This window comes from Apteryx rowi, unplaced genomic scaffold, assembly GCF_003343035.1.
Source record: "Apteryx rowi isolate R43461 unplaced genomic scaffold, aptRow1 scaffold_385, whole genome shotgun sequence".
Lineage (NCBI taxonomy): Eukaryota > Metazoa > Chordata > Aves > Apterygiformes > Apterygidae > Apteryx > Apteryx rowi.
The window spans coordinates 645,200-662,863 of record NW_020450363.1 but is presented as its reverse complement, the minus strand read 5'-3'; the positions used below and the strand labels follow the sequence as shown (position 1 = coordinate 662,863).

The window sequence follows — 17,664 nt, the reverse complement described above, 5'->3', positions numbered from 1 at the left end:
CCAGTAGTTTTTCTTCTACTGTAGGAATGGCAGCCCTATAGAAGGCGGTTTCAGCAGCAAAAGTCTTAAATACCTATCCTTTTTAATAGTCGGGGGGGGGGGGGAATAGAAAGAGTTTCTGCAAGTTCTTCCTCAGACACAGACAAACAAAATGGCTTTACAAACCAGCATAACTGTGTTGCATCAAATACGTATTTTTACAAAACTATTTCAGTGGAAACCTTGTTTTGTGTATCAGTGACATATTGTGCATTGGAGTGTTGTTATCCCTATGTTATTTCTACCGAAGTAAACAGGATCAGAACAGAAGGTTAAGATGTCCTAATGTGCTATACTCATCCCTACTTGCATGGCATGGTTTTGATTTCCACCTATTGGCATTCTTCAAGCAGTGCATGGGCATCACTTGGGGGAAAGCACAAGCCAGCAACCATTCTCAAAAGGCAGAATGAATAAGGGCACCTTATTTGGGGAAAAGAAAGTTAAGCTTTGTAAATATGAATTTTGCTGTGCAAGCTGAGAATGGGTCCTGGCTCATTTTAGTTGCTAATATTGATAGAACTGATTTCTAGCATCATAGCTAAGCATGAAAAAGGGGAGTCATACTTCACAATCCAGGTAGTCCTTCTTCATCCTTTGTTTCTATGATTTTTTTTTTTTCCAGTTAAAACTTCAGTTTTGTTAGTATCGGAGACATTTCCCTTCATAAACCTTAAATGCTTTAGTGTCTTCATGGGGAATTGAAGAATTAAATTCTTCAGTTCTTTTTGAAATGTGATTTATTTATCTGGTGGTGAATTAGGATTTTTAGAGAGACAACCAACAAATCCTTTATAGCCTCTGAAGAAATAATTGTACTTTTCATTTGCCTTTTTTTTTTTAATTAAATGCGTATGCAGTTCTCTAGTCCCAAAGTGTATAGACTGCTTTGCATTTTAATTGGTTTTCAAGTTGAATTCATCTTTAATGTTCAAGGCCAAAGGCAGGGTTATGTAGGTTAATTATACTTATCAACATTTGGAAACAGTTGTTCTTCTTGTATGTGAAGTGTTGGCATGGTTCTCTCCTCCATTTTGAGGAGGACCCAAGTGGCTGATTACTTCATGATCTAACTAGAATGGCTGTATGTTTTTCTTGGTTAGGTTGTTTGGATGGCTAATTTTCTCAATTATTTTGCAATTTGTTGTTAATAAAGGGCATTGAAAGATCCAAATGGATATTCATTAAAGATTTGAACTTTATGAAATTAATAGTACTCCTGGGGTTACCAGGCACTAATTTCCTATTCTAGATGTGTTACAGAGAATCTGTATAGCTATTATTAAAGATTACAGTATGTTGTCGACTGTCTCCTTTTAAAAAACAAAAACTAAGTTTAAGAATGTCACAGACTTACTTTCCTGTGATTGCTTTTAGAAAGAAAAGCTTGCACTGCATTAAGAACTACTTGTTTATCATATCTTTTCCTGGTTGTGATCATTAGGAGGAGAAGGCAGCTCATATTCTGAATTTTGTTGAGGGCTGCGAAATGAAGGAACAAAATCCTTTCTCACAGTAGAAGTTAAGCACACCTAAGTGTTTTGAGAATGAGGATTTTTGCACACTTGTTGCTTTCATTGAAATCAGTATTACACGTACTTTTGCATGACAGTTTTGAAAAACTTTATTCTCCTGCATGATCATTATGAGACTACGTGAAGAAATTTGATTTTTTTTTTTTAATTGAAACCTTTAATTACAGGTGCAGTGTACCTGCTGAACTTCACTGACTTGCATCTCTGACCACTGATTTTGGATATCAGTCTGGGCACTCAGTTAGTAGTGGAATAATAATACAGTACACTAGATTTTTCCAGTTGCCCCTTTTAGCGTAAAAAGGGCATAGTTGGAAAGATGCAGGTCCAGTTGTTCTTCTGGCTACTGATAAATTCAGTTTTCCTTTTTCTGACCTCTCAATGCTGTGTGTGAAAATAAATGTCGTATGAGATCATATGTGCCTAAGGAAATGAAAGCCTGGCTATGAATAAGTCTGGATGTACATTACTGTTGAGTTGTGCTGAGACCTGAGCTCTAGCTACCTAACTTCCATTCTTTATTATATAGATGGAACTATATGTTATTTTTTTGCAAAATTCTAGACTTTGTAATACATGTGTAAGTTGCCTTTAAGAGAATAAAATGTGTAATATGATATTGGTATAGTTAACTGCTATAGCAGAGAGACAGGGTATTGTCTTGGTATTTAAGCTGGTATTGTCTTGGTATTGTATGCAATTTTAAATATGAGTGTAAGCTATAAAAAGGTATTAAAAACTAAGGATTACTTTGGTCAGTGTTGGTAGCAGTAATGGAATGAGGGCAATGGTTTGAAGAGAAAGGTATAGTTTTTCTCTTCTTAAAAATAAATACATTCTTTATGTCTTGGAAGTTTATAATCTATTGAGTTTGTGAGGTGAAAGATGCTCCTTTTTGGATGTATTCCTGCCCTTACTGTATTATTAACAACTGATTTTGCTCAAGCTCATGCCTTCCTTCCAGGAAGTTTGTGACTCGTCAGTATATCCCTGGCCACCCTCACTGAGGGATGTCTTTTGCCCCCTGCCTCCTGCTATTCTTACTTCCCTGAGCTAGCTAATTATGGAGGGGATAGAGGATGGTGGGGAAGCAGCATTCAAAACTTCACATTATGCAGTCCTACTGCATGGTTCAGCAAATAGTTTGAGCAGGGGAATGCTATCAGACTACTCCATTAACCCATTTTATGGGAAACAGAATTCCCAATATTTGACTAGACTGGGCAGAAAAGGGAAGAGTTGCCTTGTCGATCAAATGCTCCTGGGCCCTCAACAGAGCAATGCTTCCTCTGCCCTGGCCACCAGCCTTCCCTCTGTAGGAGTTGTTCTTCTCTGGAACATTTCAAAGGACTTCCAAGGCTTGTTCTCTTGGTTGCATGGTACAGAGTAAGTGAGCTCACAAACTTTCTGTGGTGTGGCAGGAACAAAACTCTATTACCCACATCATCACATTTTCTTTTCTGCTTGAATGAGTTGGTAATTTGTGTCAGTCCCTGAAGGAGAACACTAAATGTACTCTAACGGTGTGGATTTCTTGCTACTGAGGATCCTGATATCTCCTCTTGGTACTGGGAGCAGAAAGCACCCTGCTTGTCAGAAATGGGTAGCACAGCACATAAGTCTAACTTCTGTGCTTGCGGATTGGCGTTGAGCTGGGAGAGGGCTGGATTCTGTTTTCAGCTCTAGCAAAAATGATGTACATTGTTTGTTAGTGTAAATGGTGTGGACTGTTGCTTAACTTAACATTAGGCAGGAATATCAAGTTGATTTCTGAGGGCTGTGAACAGCAGTTACTTTAAGACATTTGTCTATGTTTGTATCTCTTCCATAGCTGCTTGTTGTGGTAGGTTAGGCACTTCTCCTCACCCAAAGAAACTTCATGGGGGACATTTGTTTAAAGATGGGTGGGGAAACAAGGGGGCTGTCCAAAAAGGGAGTGTGATGTCACTTGACAGGTCTGGGATACCATAATATTTTACAGCTGCAGTGGGCCTGATTATGTGGTTTAAATGCTATTGATTCATCCTTTTCAGTTAAAAGCTGTATGTCATTCCTGAAGCACTTTCAAGTCAAAGTTGATCAGTAGTGACTCCGGAGCTTGAAAAAGGCATGCTTGGATGTTCGGTGCTAAAGGCATTAATCCTTGTTAAGCCTATATAATGACTACTTCAAATATTTGTTCATAAAGTTAAAAAAAAAAAAAAAAAAAAAGCTATAGAAGATCTTGAATAGCAAACATATAGGCTTGCATTGATGCATAAAAGTCAGAAGTTAGGTTCACTAGCTCATTTTAATTAGGCAAACAGTGAAGTGAAAAACTAAACCTGGCATAAACAATGGAAATCTAAATTAGACTTTCTAAATCTTTTTAATAATCCATGATGTGTAATCCAGATACTATCACTGCTGGTTTGAACCGGCTGCTCCTTTAAATTAGAATTTCTAGGGTTTTTCCTATTACAGTATAATTTTCTGACCTTTTGTTCTTTAATTCTAATACAGATATACTGTGTCTTGAAATTGTGGAAACTACCTTCTAGCATTAGCTGAAGGAAATTCAAATGAAGGCTATCTCTTATGCCATCAACTCTATATTAATATATCAAGAAAAGACACTGCTGCCAAGATATGGGAAACTAAATTGTACTTGAGAATAAACATTAGATTGCTGTCTGAAATGTGGACGTTTAGTCCTGCAGAACATAAATTTCATAGAAAGTTCCCAATCATGATATAACTATATTGCAACTAAGCACAGGTCAGCTGAAATTTGTCTGAGTTTAAAAGCATGAAAGAATGTTTAGAGCTTGCATTGATTTTTCTATTTTGTATTTCTCACTTTGGAGCAGAAATTAGGAACACAGTTGCTCTCTAACTGAACCCCAGTTCATGGTTCTTATTAGCAGGAACCAGAGAAGTAATCTCAGTTCTTATTTTGATGAAATTAAGCTGTCTGGCAATAGAAGGGAGGTTCTGTACTGGTAGATTCTGGGAAGCTCTGGATGAGAAAAGATGGGTAAGTTCTTTAGACTGATGCATTTCCTCAGCAATGCCTGTTAACAAAAAAATGCTCTGCCACAGTTAGAGTTTTGGAAGCCTGTAGTCCAGTGTTAGTTCTAAATAAATACAGTTTAAGGCAGCATCTTCAGAATTTGAATTGTTATATTTTTGGGGGGTAGGTCTTAGTAAATTGGCTAAGCAAAGTTTTGGGATTTTTTCACTACCCAGAACCAATTCCATTCCCCTGCGCCCTTTATGAGACTAAAGGTTTCTTTTGTACAGGTAGAAATGAAAACATAAAAGAGCTGTTAAGGTTTATTTCACTTCACACTGTCATTTATTAGTTGATTGGAGGGATCCATTAAGAAATGTTGTTTTGTACTGAGAGGGACTGCCATTCCCATTTTTCTAGGAGTCCATAGCTCCCAGAGAGATGGGAGAGAGACTCGGTGAGAAAAGAGGATAATTCTCCTTAAGCAGAAAACACTGTAATCTCTTGGACTGGGGCTTGGAAAAATATTCTTGTCCTTCCCCCAGCAATGCAGACTTTTTTTTTTTTTTTTTTTTTTTAAAGCATGAATGATATTACAACATAAGTGATACATGCTGTAATGTCTGAAATGATTGTTTGGTGTTCATATTGAAACTATAACTTGTTTATAAACTCTCAGTAAGCAAAATGTATGAGAATGTCTGACCAAGTACATAGTCTGAAATTGTTGCAAGCTGGAATCTTGTGTTTGCTTAAGGCAGAGAAAAATGATATTGCAAACCAATTGGAATAGCTTTGATAGGCATCATCATGAGGTCAAATGATTGCCCTATGTGTTCAAGTAAAGTCATTGCAATTTCCGAGATGAGATACAGAAACTTCATAGTGGTTTAAGCTAACTTCTTTTACTTCCTTTGTATCAGGTAAAAAGTACTCATCTAGTCAGTTCATATAGTTTATCTGATAGTTGACAATTCACTGATTTGTGATATGAATGACTGCAAGTAATCTTACAATGTAGTCTTAGAATAGCTGTCTTTGAAACTTTATTCCTTATGAAGTTGATTGAAGTTTCAAGTGAAGGTCAAGAATATAAGCATCTCTATCTGTAGTTGTATTCTATTTGAGATGTTTGGACTGTTTCATCACTGAAGATATTTTTCTGCTTTATTTAAAGTATTAAAGTAGATTTCTTTAGTGTCTCTATGTTGAAGTTTTTTCAGCGTGATGAATTACTTCTGATACTAATATGGTTAAAGTATTTTTCATAAGTTTGAAATAGTAAGTGTTCCTTTTTTTCCTTTTAATGCTTTGAATCTATATTCTTGTATGACAGTAAAGTCTGTCAAGGGGAAAAGAGAAAAATGTTCCTTTTAAGAAAAACAAGGTTGGATTTTGTTTTGGAAAGTTCCATGTAAAGGAAATTCAAATCTGTCTCAGTATCTCAGAACTGCAACTGATTCCACTTTGGTATCTGAAACGGAAGGAGTTGTTCTTCCTCCTATCCATCTTGTCTATGGAAACATCTCTGCTGACTTACCTTACTTTTTCACTTCAGAAATTCCTTAAACAAAAGCATTGCTTTTCCTTTTCCCTTGGCTTGCCTCCTTTCATTTCCTGCATTGGTTTCTGGTCGCTGCTGGGTGAGCCCGTAGTCCGCAGTTGCACCGACTGTTGTGGCAGAAACTGAGGTAGGTTGTGAGGGTGCCTCTCAGCTGTTTGGGTGGTATGTTTTTTGTTTTTGGGTGGTGGGTGTGGTGTGTTTCTTTTTACCGTTGCTATGTCAGATCTGCAAGCAGAAAGGCAGGTGCAAAGTATCTCCGTGGCCTAGCTCAGTTAAAATGATTTGTGCCTTGAGAAGTGTCTGTTTAAATACCCTGAGAATAATGTGGCTGCCTGTGACAGAAGTGGGTTTGGGAGTGCCTGCACAGGCAGCCACCCAGACAGGGCTGAAAGCGGCCTCCGAGGGGGAGAGAGGAGGCCATGACCAGCGCTGGGCACTGGTAACCTCAGCATCTTCTTCATCTGTGACTGGGAGAGTGTGCAGTCTGAGGTTGCTTTCAAAGCTAGAGATGAGAAGAAACCATGGGGAATACCAGCTAGCATCACAGTAGAGAACAACTTTTTTTTTTTTTTTTGCTCTGAGGTATTAACAGGAACATCTTTGCTTTTAACGCAAATCACTAAGTAGATGAGCATCAGTTGGCTAGCTAGGTGTTTCTGACTATTAGTAATATGTTTACAGTTGTGAAAGAAAATTTCTGACACCATTAGAAGAAAGGAAGGATTTTCTAAATTAAAGTGATCAAATTTATCATGTCACTCTTTAAGAGACAAATGGTTTGAGGAAGGAATTGGCATCGCGATCACTTGCAAGTCCCCTGTGTGGTAATTCTGTTCAATGTTGTTTGTGACTTTCTGCTCTGTTCTGCAGGATGGATTATAAAAATAAAACAGTTACAAAACATTGTTCAAACTGCTAACTTAAAAGTAGGGGTGTGTCTGTGCTTGTTAAAATGTGCAGGTAAACATCTGTCTGTATTTTAGAAAAGCCGTATTGTTCTTCAAATGCTAGTTATAGATGTGGTCCTAAATTTTCTTTTTTATGCATGCATCTACCCTCAACACCAGTGAAGTGCCTGGCAACCACAAGCTGCCACCAACTACTATGATAAAAACAAGTTCATGTGTTACTAAAACTGACTGAAGCCAATAAACTTTAGAAGACTATATTTAAAGTAGCAGCAATGGAAGACAGAAATAAAATCTACAAAATGTGAGAAGACAGCAACCCCTGGCCCAGCATCTCAAAATGTTAAAAAAAAATACTGTATTTGGTTATGTGAGGCTTGATTAAATATTCTTTCCCCACATCATCACAACAAAGCAGAACAAATTTTTTTGAATTTTAGGATACTTTAGGAAGCATCGTGGGTATTTTCTGATTCAAGCTTAATAAATGCAAAAGCCTTAGTGATCCTTTGCCCCTGACATTCTTAAGCGCAAAAGTTAGACTGAGCCCTAGGTAAAACTGGCTTGTGGAGACAAAGTGGCTAGTGGTCCAGGTAATGAGACACCCTTACCTGAAGAAATGGCTATCTTTAACATGAAGACAGACAACTTTGAATCTTGGAAGCAGTCTTGCAAAATATGCATTGTGAAGACTGGAGCAGGTTGGGGAGCTTTGAAGTGCATTTTAATGAAAGGGCTCTGGAACATCTGGGACTTGAACATTGAGAGGGCGTCACTTTTCATACCTGGAGATAGCTCTTGCTGCCTGTTCTGTACCCTTTCATTTTTACCAGGACAAGTTTGCCTGCAGGACAACTGTTTAAGATAACTTAATAAAGTTGCAGTGGCTGTTCAGAAGTCTATTATGCTTTTCTTGGCATTTGTTGCCATCTACCACTCTCAAGGGATCAACTGAGTGATCTAAATTGTGCTGCTAGTTTGCAAGTTTTTTTCTAGACTAGAGATTTTTTTCAACTCTTTCACAAGCACTTCACCCTTCCTGTTTTGCTCCTTCTGAAAACAACAATACAGAAAGAGAGGAAACAAAGCTTTCTTCGCCCATGAACTGTTTATTCAGGAAATGAGGAGGCAGGTGATGAAACTCAGGGTAGAAGTATTTTACAAGAGTGTATTTGGTGGCTTATAGCATTAAATGAGCACAGAAAGTTTGGGGTACCTAACTGAGGGAGCTGTTGAATATAGTATGGTTATACCTATAAGCAGATTCTCGAGCAATTCAGAGTTAACATACCATGTGGTTATTCATGTATGACCTTCCCTGTACGTCACTGTTTTGTCAGGCGTTCCTATTTTGCTTGACTTCCTGGTAAAAGGAATTGAACTAGAATTTACTCAGTTGTCAATTTTCTTTCTAAAACTGTGGAGTAAAACCTCTTCCTAGTACTTCCAAGTTCTTGTCAGCATGCATAAGATGCTTAGTTTGGGAGGTGGGGAAAGCTGGTGACTTGAATCTTTTACTGAATCTTCTGACCCTGTTGGCCACACTCCATGTTTACCAGTGACTCAGCTCCCATTCCTGCTCTTTCAGGACTTGTCTCAACAAACGTGCAGTCCTTAGCATGCAGTGACGACATGCCAGGAGCAAGTGGCTGGCCTGATTTGCAACTTGTTAATGAAGCACGCTTTGTGTACGGACTCAGCAGTGACCGAGTCTGTGATGTACTGACCAAGGTGAAAGTGCCTTCACACTCTCATATCAGAGACTTGCATGTGGCTGCCGAATGACAAACTATTTGCGAGCTTTGGTTTGATCACCCTGGTTAGATTCAAGATTTAAATTTTCTTTAATCTCTTAAAACTGATCCTACCCCCCATTAGCTCTGAAATAATTTTTAAGAAACTGGTTCCTCTTTTTTTTGGCACTCATAATACCCTTCTCAAAGGTATTAGCTTAAACTTCTTTACGGGGCTTTCTGAACCGAATGCATTGATAACCACACCTGAGAGCTACTTCCTGTGGGGTAGCATTTTTCTGGTGTTGTGATTCTTTGCTTTCAAGCAAGGACCTACATGAATTTTTACCCTTCCTGATACCATTGTAAACAGCCAGGTTTTGTTTCTCTTACTGTGCGTTGTCTGCTTCTCTTGCCATATTGATCTTTGAAGTCAAGTGTATTATCCCTGTGTCATCTTAAAGAAACTTAGAGTACACTGTTAACTGATACCCTTGCTGGGCGATTTAAATGCATTAACTTATTCTAGGCTTTAAAGAAAGGAGGAGAGGCATCAAGACTGCTCTGAGTTCAGAGTCCCAGAGGATGGGTGCCTGTTGGCTACTGCACACTGCTCTGGCCTCTCTGTTTCTGTGCACTCGGTGCAGCACATTAGCAGGTTGCAGATGAGGCCGTGCACTTGCCTCTGAAACATGAGTTTTGAGTGCAAAAGTTCTCTGTGATACTATAACAGATCATGGAAGAGCGGCATAGTGCAAATGGGATGTCTGATGGCTGAGTGGTAGTGACTTCTGAACAAAGCTAAAACCTACCTACGTAATACAGTATGGAGGCATTCGAGAAACCTGAATCCATTGATTAAAAAGAAAACACACCTGCACCTGCCAGATACAGGGGTCACCTCTAGCACTTTCACTTTGCAGTTATACCTTGGCTGAAGTTTGGGAATTCTTGTGAGGAGGGGGGAGGGGACAAGGAGATCACAGGTAGTGTAGCGAGTCTCAGTCATGTGATTAAGCAAAGACTTTTGATAAATTTCCCTAAATTTAGTGAAGTGTTTGAACCGAAGCTAATCTTTTTGGAAGAAGGGGAAGAAGGAAGAGTCCTTCTGTGAACTGAACTACTGATTTAATATTTAAACCATTAATAGACCTGGAACAACTTTAAAAATGTGTTTGGTGAGGAGTCTTTCTTTTGCTGGAGGAAAAAAAGGACTTCTTGTTCCTAATATCCCCTTTATTCAGTTGAATGAACATGTCCCTATAATAAATATTCTGATAATCTAATTAACAGAATTCATAAGTCAATACAGAACAGCACCAAATCCGTTTCATGCATCTCTAAAGGTGCAAAGGCTTGCCTTTAGAGCCCAAGAGATTTGGGACTGACTCTTGCTCTTATGGATACATTTGACCTGCTGGAAAGCAGCTCTGCCAAGAAGGACCTGGGAGTGCTGGTGGACACCAAGTTAAGCATGAGGCAGCAATGTGCCCTTGTGGCCAAGAAGGCCAATGGTATCCTGGGGTGCATCAGGAAGAGTGTTGCCAGCAGGTCGAGGGAGGTGATCCTCCCCCTCTACTCAGCCCTGGTGAGGCCACATCTGGAGTACTGCGTCCAGTTCTGGGCTCCCCAGTACAAGAGGGATGTGGCACTACTGGAGCAAGTCCAGCGAAGGGCTACAAAGATGCTTAGGGGACTGGAGCATCTCTCTTATGAGGAAAGGCTGAGAGAGCTGGGCCTGTTTAGCCTGGAGAAGAGAAGGCTGAGAGGAGATCTTATTAATGTGTACAAGTATCTTCAGGGAGGGTGTCAAGAGGATGGGACCAGACTCTTTTCAGTGGTGCCGAGCGACAGGACGCGAGGCAACGGGCACAAACTGAAACACAGACACTTCCATCTGAACATGAGGAAATACTTTTTCACTGTGAGGGTGACAGAGCACTGGCACAGGTTGCCCAGAGAGGTTGTGGAGTCTCCTTCTCTGGAGATATTCAAAACGCGCCTGGATGCAATCCTGTGCAATGTGCTCTAGGTGACCCATCTTGAGCAGGGGGGTTGGACTGGAAGATTTCCAGGGGTCCCTTCCAACCTCAACCATTCTGTGATTCTGTGACACTGCCAAGGCATCTGACTCCTGAAAATGAGGGGACATAGCTGCTGTGGTTATATAAACAAAAGGAGGGCTGAAATACACCAGGAGTGTTGACAATAAAAGCTGAGTTTAAAATGTCTGTTAAAAATAGAAATGTGTTTACAGCTTTCTTGTTTTTTTAGGGTGAATGTTCCTGTGGCAGGAAAGATCTGTTTATTTGGATAACAGAGTATGGTGTCAGGTTCTTGTCACTAGAAAGGCTGACTAGCTGCTTTAAATATCAGTGTATACATCTGTTTGCAATGTTGCTCGTTTTTTTATCCCATTTAACAGCTCTTTATGTTTCTGTAAATCAAACATGCATGTAGCCAGCCTGGTGTTGCTGAATAGCCTGCTAATAATAGGACATGAAACGGCAGGGAGGGGGATAAAACAACCTCCAAGAGACATTAAAAAAAACAAACAAACATTTAATGAAGTTCTGTCATGCTGCTCTGAATTCCCTGTGTACCATGTGGAAGGCACAACGGGCCACTTCTGGAAATCTGTAAAGAATTCCTTTTTCTGTGGTAGTGTTGTCTGTCTTCGTAGTAATTTGAATTAATAACTTCTAATAATCTCCCTCAGAACATGTACTGTTTGTAATTTAAATGAAAACTTTTAGGCACGTATTTCCCAGTTATGTACCATCTCAGTACTTACTCAGGTACTTGAGTAAGATCCTCTTTGCTTCTTTGAACTGAGCCATAGGGAACAATAAAATTTGCAATTCCTTAAGCATTGCATCATACAGTGTCTTTTTGTTCTTAATGTTTTTTCATTAATATTTTTTCTTTTTGTGTTTTAGTAGTGTGTATTATGGTAATTTGCTATAATTCTGTTTGCTCTTCCCATGGGAATTTTAATTCTAATGGGTTTCACATAATATGAGAACAGAAAACATGATAATTAAAAATATAAAACAGTTGAACAAATGGTGGCTCTTTATAGTGAGATATGTTTTCACACGTGCAGGTTTCCTCAGGCAGGCTTTGAATTGCATGACCTTGCTGGGGTGCGTTCTCCTCCTCTCCTTTCCTCTCTCCTTCCCCTCATCCTTCTGCAGGCAACTCCTCTGGGAGGGCTCGGCTGCCTCCTGCTGTCTCCCTGGGCTTCTTCCTGCTGCCCGCACCCAGCAGCAATGCGGCTTCCTCTGGGTGTACCCTTACCTGGAGCTGAAGCCCTACCTTTCGTGCATGCTTTAAGCAGAAATAAGCTGACACCGTAGCAAAAGCTAATGCAGCTCCCCCGTTCCCCCCGCCTCCAAAAAGAAAAAAAAAAAAAATCCCAAGACGCCTTGGGCCGATTCTCTGCCCTTTTGGCAAGACAGAAGGGTGAGCGTGGCTAGGGGAGGGTGAGGCACAGGGTGTTTTTCCCTGCAGGATACTGGCTTTTCCTGTTTTGGGTAGGCCTACTTATAGCCCTAGCTCTCGCTTGCATCTTCCGCTGGCTGGAGCCTGGGAGAGAGGGGTAGAGCAGAGGGCCATAGCTGAGCATCTCTGCAGTCATCCCGCTGTAACGGGCTTCCGGCTGCCGAACGCACGGACTGAATGGTTAAGGAACATGTTCCCTCCCCTCAGCCACCCTGCGGAGTTTTATTTGATTCCAGAGCAGTTTCTTGTCTCTCCAGTGCCTTTAAGCATGGTGTGAATACTAAAGATTATTGCAGCTTTTGTTCTCTATCAAAAACATAGGTAGGAAATGTCCTGAGATTGAGGTGGTGTTTTTCTAGCTGCTGGTGCTGTGACAGTGAGGTGAATGCCCAAGTCTCCCACAGGTGGTGCTGTTTAACACAAATGACTTAATTTCTGTGATATGGTCACATTTTGCCTCACGAAACCATTTCTGAAATTATAGTGAGAAGTTCTAAATTAACAGATTTGGAGCGTTCTAGAATATCTTTTATATAGAGAACCTGCGTGTGCGTGTCTGTTGGGTGGGAGTGATGTGCTGCTGCTGAGGTCTGCAACCAAGAGGAAATAAAGGGGGAAGGTTGGGGGCATTTTTTTGTTCTGTTTTTTCAGCATAACCATTCCTCATTTGAGGCAAACGTAGTTAAAAGTAGAAGCTTCCTAGTGGGAACTGTGTGTGGAATAACTTTTGTTTTGGTCGTTTTATTTGAAACTCACCTTTCCATTCCTAATAGGTTGACTTTCATGGGTAATGTGTGTTTTGCAAGGAACCATGATATAGACAGTGTAGGACAGACAACTGTTTACCCTCTTAAGAAGTAGGGAGAGGCCTCCCTAACTGATTCCAGCCACTGAAAGTGACTTTTCTCTTTTCTTTCTTTCTCTCTCTCTTCCCCCGCCCCAGGATATTTTGGGTAGCAGGATGGAAGAACTCTAATTGAAGAGGAGACGGAGACAAGCTCTTTCAGCATGGAGACTGCTTTGGTTGATGGGGAACTTGATAGAAATTCAGTGAGTAATTTAAATATGGCTTTACATATTCAAGTGAAAGTAAAGATACCTGTGCGGGGGAAGGGTTAAACACCTTGAATTGGTTCTGGTTTTCTTTGAATTGACTTTTTTCTGGTAAATGCATTTGGAGCATTATATAGCATAATTTGCTGGATTCTGATGGTAAGAGGGCTGGATGTCAGAAAACATTTGTTTCTTGGATTTTATACTTGGTGTCTCTGAGTCCCAAATGAAGAAGGTATTCCTGTCAGTTTTAATTAGCACTTTACTAATTACTAGCTATGGAAAAATAAGAAAAGGCAGGAGGAGTGAAAATTACTTACTTTCAGGATCATTTCAAGTGTAACAATTAATAATCTGTGCAGATTATAAACTGTCTAAAGTAGTGAAAATGCCACTCCCCCCCCCCCAATTGCACTTTAAAAAAGAGCTAATGGGTACTGTGACACTTTGTCATCGTTTTAACGTTGAAGTTAAGAACTTAATTTTTATGTAAGCTGTGTTATGTGGAAGCACTCTCATAACTGAAGTGGGAAATGATTTTTTTTTCTTTCCAAAGCTGCTTTCTTATACAAGCACTGCCTCAAAAATGCAAAAATTTTTTTTTTCTGTAATTGAAGTGAAGGTCAGGTTTAATGCTTCATTAGTGACAAACTATTTGTGATAGTTTAACTACTACATGAAGCTATAGGTTTGATAAGATAAAAACAGTAATTAGCACTTGTAGTGATGAATTTGGAGACAAGCTGCATTGCAGTGTGCTAAAATTCTTGGCCTTTTTTATAATAAAGTTCATTGATTTGTTACAGCACAGATGTATCTATATGCCATGTGCAAAATACTAGGAGTCTACTGTGTAAAAAATATACTTTATTTTAAAAATTCAGTTGCTGTGCTCATTATTCTATAAATAAAAAAAATTACCTGTTTACAGGAAACTTAAATGTAACTTGAAATTTGCTATTTTTGTTGTCTTTTGACATGTCTTCACAATAACATGATTTTAAGAAGATATCTTTAAATGAGGGTCTGTACATTATTAAGTCTGAGAAGAATGCAAAGCATAAGGATAGATTTGCCTTTTACTGTACATGCATAGGCACTTGGGGTATCTTCTCAGAATTAATTTTTTTAAATGTTGGTCTAGTGTGACTGGCTACTCTGAGCACTTCTTATCAGTATATCATTTAGTTTGGGTAACTGCGTATCTTAATTGCAGATATAATGTAGAGTTGTGTTACACCACAACTGTTAAAATATTTTTGAATGTTTATCTGGAATATCTATTTTACTTGGTCTGCTGTACACAATAGATAATATTGAAACTGAAATATTCAAAAAATAAGTATATCTAATTTGAAGAGAGATTGGGCCTAATAATTTTGAAAATCCTGAGCGCATGCAAATCCTGGCACTTTCTGGAGTTCTGAATAATTTTTTGAAGGATTGTGTTTGTGTTCAAATGGAGACCAGCATGGATTTAACCCACACCTTTTTTTTATTCGAAGATTTGCTGCTTACACCTTAGAGTTGAAGATTTGGAACATAAAGGATCACTGCTGGATGTCAGTGCTTGAACCTTTAATACAGCAATCTGTGTTTTTAAATGTTTTTTTCCTTAATTTTGTTTCTTTTGCTGTAATTCTGTATACTGTGATTTATGTTCTTGAACTGTTGCAAAGAAACCCTCACTCTTATTCACAATCACAACACCTGCGTTTCCTCAAAGTGGAAACAGCTTTCTTCTTCAAAGCAAATGTGGATTATCTCAATACCCTAAATAGTTATATTCAGTAGTTGATTTAGTGCCAGTTTGTTTGTTTGTTTTTCCTGAAGCTTAAGTAGATTCTTGTTTTCTTCACTTCAATATCTGTAGGTGATCTACAGTTTAGGTTACACAGGGGGTCTACTGCAAAACAAATGATTAATTACAGACTTCCGGAGTTCAGTCCAGCACCTTGTAATCAAAATTGTCCTTCCTCCTTTTACTGTTTTGTTTTATTCTACTAAAGCTTTGCATCGCTATTGCAATTACTTTGCAATCTGACTGGATAAATCATATTCTGATACTTTGTGGCATACCTTCATTTTTAAAAGCATATTTTGAGCACTTGAATTTTATATCATTTACAACACCTTTACCATGGCATCAAAAAAATCAAGTGTTCTGAGCTGCTTTTCTGGTTAGTTCTGTGCTATTACTTTCAAAGCATATAAAGGGTGAAGTTGGATATATCTTAATGTGCACATAATTTTACTTAATGACAGTAATTCTGAAATGAAGAATCAAACAGCCTGGCCTGACTTACATTTTTTGATTTACAGCAACTTTCTATTGCTTCAGCTTTCTTGATGGTGATCAGACCCGTGAGAATGCAAGCGAGCTGGTGACATCTTTTCCATGGTGCTTTACAGAAGTGCTGTGAAGATGGGTGGAGCACAGGGCAGATAGGAAACACAGGAGAGTTAAATATTAGTAAGATTGGTAGGGGAAGGAAGGAGTTAGGATGTGTTCTGAATGAGCAAATAATGAAAGAAATATAAGCCAGGCCTGTGCAAAGCTGATTGTTAAGGAAGTTAAACTTGCAGTTCATAATATAAACCAGGCTTCAGTTCCTGTGGCTTTTTTTTCCTCCAGTGTGCCTTTTTCCCTTGGTAGATGGATATTGCTGTCTCTGCTCCTCTGTTGTTGCTTTGGGCAAAGAAACCATTTTTATTTACACATGCATCTTAAAACTCTTTTCCTAAATGTCTTTGATTAGACAGGAAAGGAACTAGTTGGAACGACCTGACAAACCTCTGTCCCTGGCTTTGGTGTTTGGGAGTTCCTTTTTTGTTTTTTAGGGTTTTGTTTGTTTGTTTGTTTTTTGTTTTCTCCCAACAGTCTTGTCACAATAGAGTGATATTTTTTCACCTTGTGGTAAGATTGCATGTCTTCTGATGAGTTTTAATTCTTCATTGTTCAATGTGATCCTTGACTCAAAATGCATACTTTGTAGGTTGATGAATGGTATAGATTGAGTGAATGAAAGAATGAGGATTAGAAGATAAATTACTTTTATGTGGAAAAATCAGGCAGGTGGGAGTAGATAGTGATATTAGAAAGGTAATTGAAAAAGCAATGTTTGAGGTGGAGTTGGAGTAAAATTAAGCTTTGTTAGCAGATTCGGACCTACTGTAGTTCAAGAAAGATCATGGTATTTCAAGTAAAGATATTAAATGAGAAGGGTTAGAGGCCTGAAGATGCAAGAAGCAGGTGGTAATAGCTTCAGAAGCAGGAGACAGGACCATTAGTTAAAGGCTAGATGTGAACAGAAACATAGCAGACAGCAGAAGACATAGAAGACATAGCAGAACGGAGACAGGTTGGTTTTAGTTTGGGTATTTCAGGAGAAGTAAAAAGCTTGAGGAATAGTCTAAAAAGTTGAATGTAAACAAAGTGGAGAAAGATAAAATACGAGAGGCTTAGAAAAATAACATAAGTTTAAATATAACTGTATAATTGAAAACACTGACAAAGTTAAAGCACAGGCTAGTACATGTAGGCTATACATACTTTCCTTTGGGTATTGACAGAGTTTTCATCTTTTAGTATATAAATACATAGCTTATGTACGACAGAGATTTAAGATGAAACAGATTGTTCATGTTCTCAGACAGTCAACTTTCTGCCTTAAATGTTGGAATAATGAACAGCTGTTTTTGAAAAATGAACCAAACTAATTCAGGGTATGCATTTTATGTGGGAAAACGACAAAGGTGAGTTTTCTACATTAATAATAAAGTGCAGTGAAGTGTGCATGTAGATATAATTCTTAGTTGTTTCAAAACTGCTACTAGAAGTCCAATAAGAAAGTATTGTATATACAAATTTCTACGGATTTGTAGCACATCAGTAAATGAATAGAAGCTCTCTTTGCTTTCCCCTGATCCTCCCCGTGGACTATGTAGAAAACTGAAAGATTGAGTAGAGCCAGCACAAACTCAGATGAAAGTGAGCGTCTTACATTGTGCTTTCTGTACACGTTACACTTGAATTTATCAATAAGCGAATTAAGTCAGCAGTAAATTCTTATCTTGAAGCCTTTGTGCGGGAAGACCTTGATTTGAAACAAAACAATTTGCTGCATTTCAGACTGCCTAATGCACTATATCTGAAATGTGAAATATATACTTTTATGAAGTATTTGGTTACTAAGTTAGAATTTTTAAATTAATCTCAGATCAAATTTATCCTTAGGTCAAATAGTTCAGTATTTCCGATTTTTAGCTGCAATCATTTGATTTTTTTTTTTAAGTTATTTTTAGCATCCTGATTAAAATTCATAAAATATGAATT

At 38.6% G+C, this 17,664-nt stretch overlaps 1 protein-coding gene across 7 annotated transcripts in view; it reads left to right on the top strand.

The window, feature by feature from the left end:
- The window catches only part of OSBPL8 (oxysterol binding protein like 8), a 101,015-nt gene that overhangs the window by 20,253 nt on the left and 63,098 nt on the right, over positions 1 to 17,664 (top strand). For 2 of the 7 annotated variants that reach the window (XM_026074295.1, XM_026074297.1), the window contains exons 2-3: positions 13,219 to 13,325; positions 14,834 to 14,890. In XM_026074295.1, coding sequence (XP_025930080.1) covers positions 13,284 to 13,325; positions 14,834 to 14,890 — 99 coding nt within the window. In that variant the 5' untranslated portion in view covers positions 13,219 to 13,283. Of the gene's footprint in view, positions 1 to 13,218; positions 13,326 to 14,833; positions 14,891 to 17,664 lie in introns of those variants that run through there. The other 5 variants (XM_026074298.1, XM_026074301.1, XM_026074303.1 and 2 more) reach the window with 3 other exon arrangements.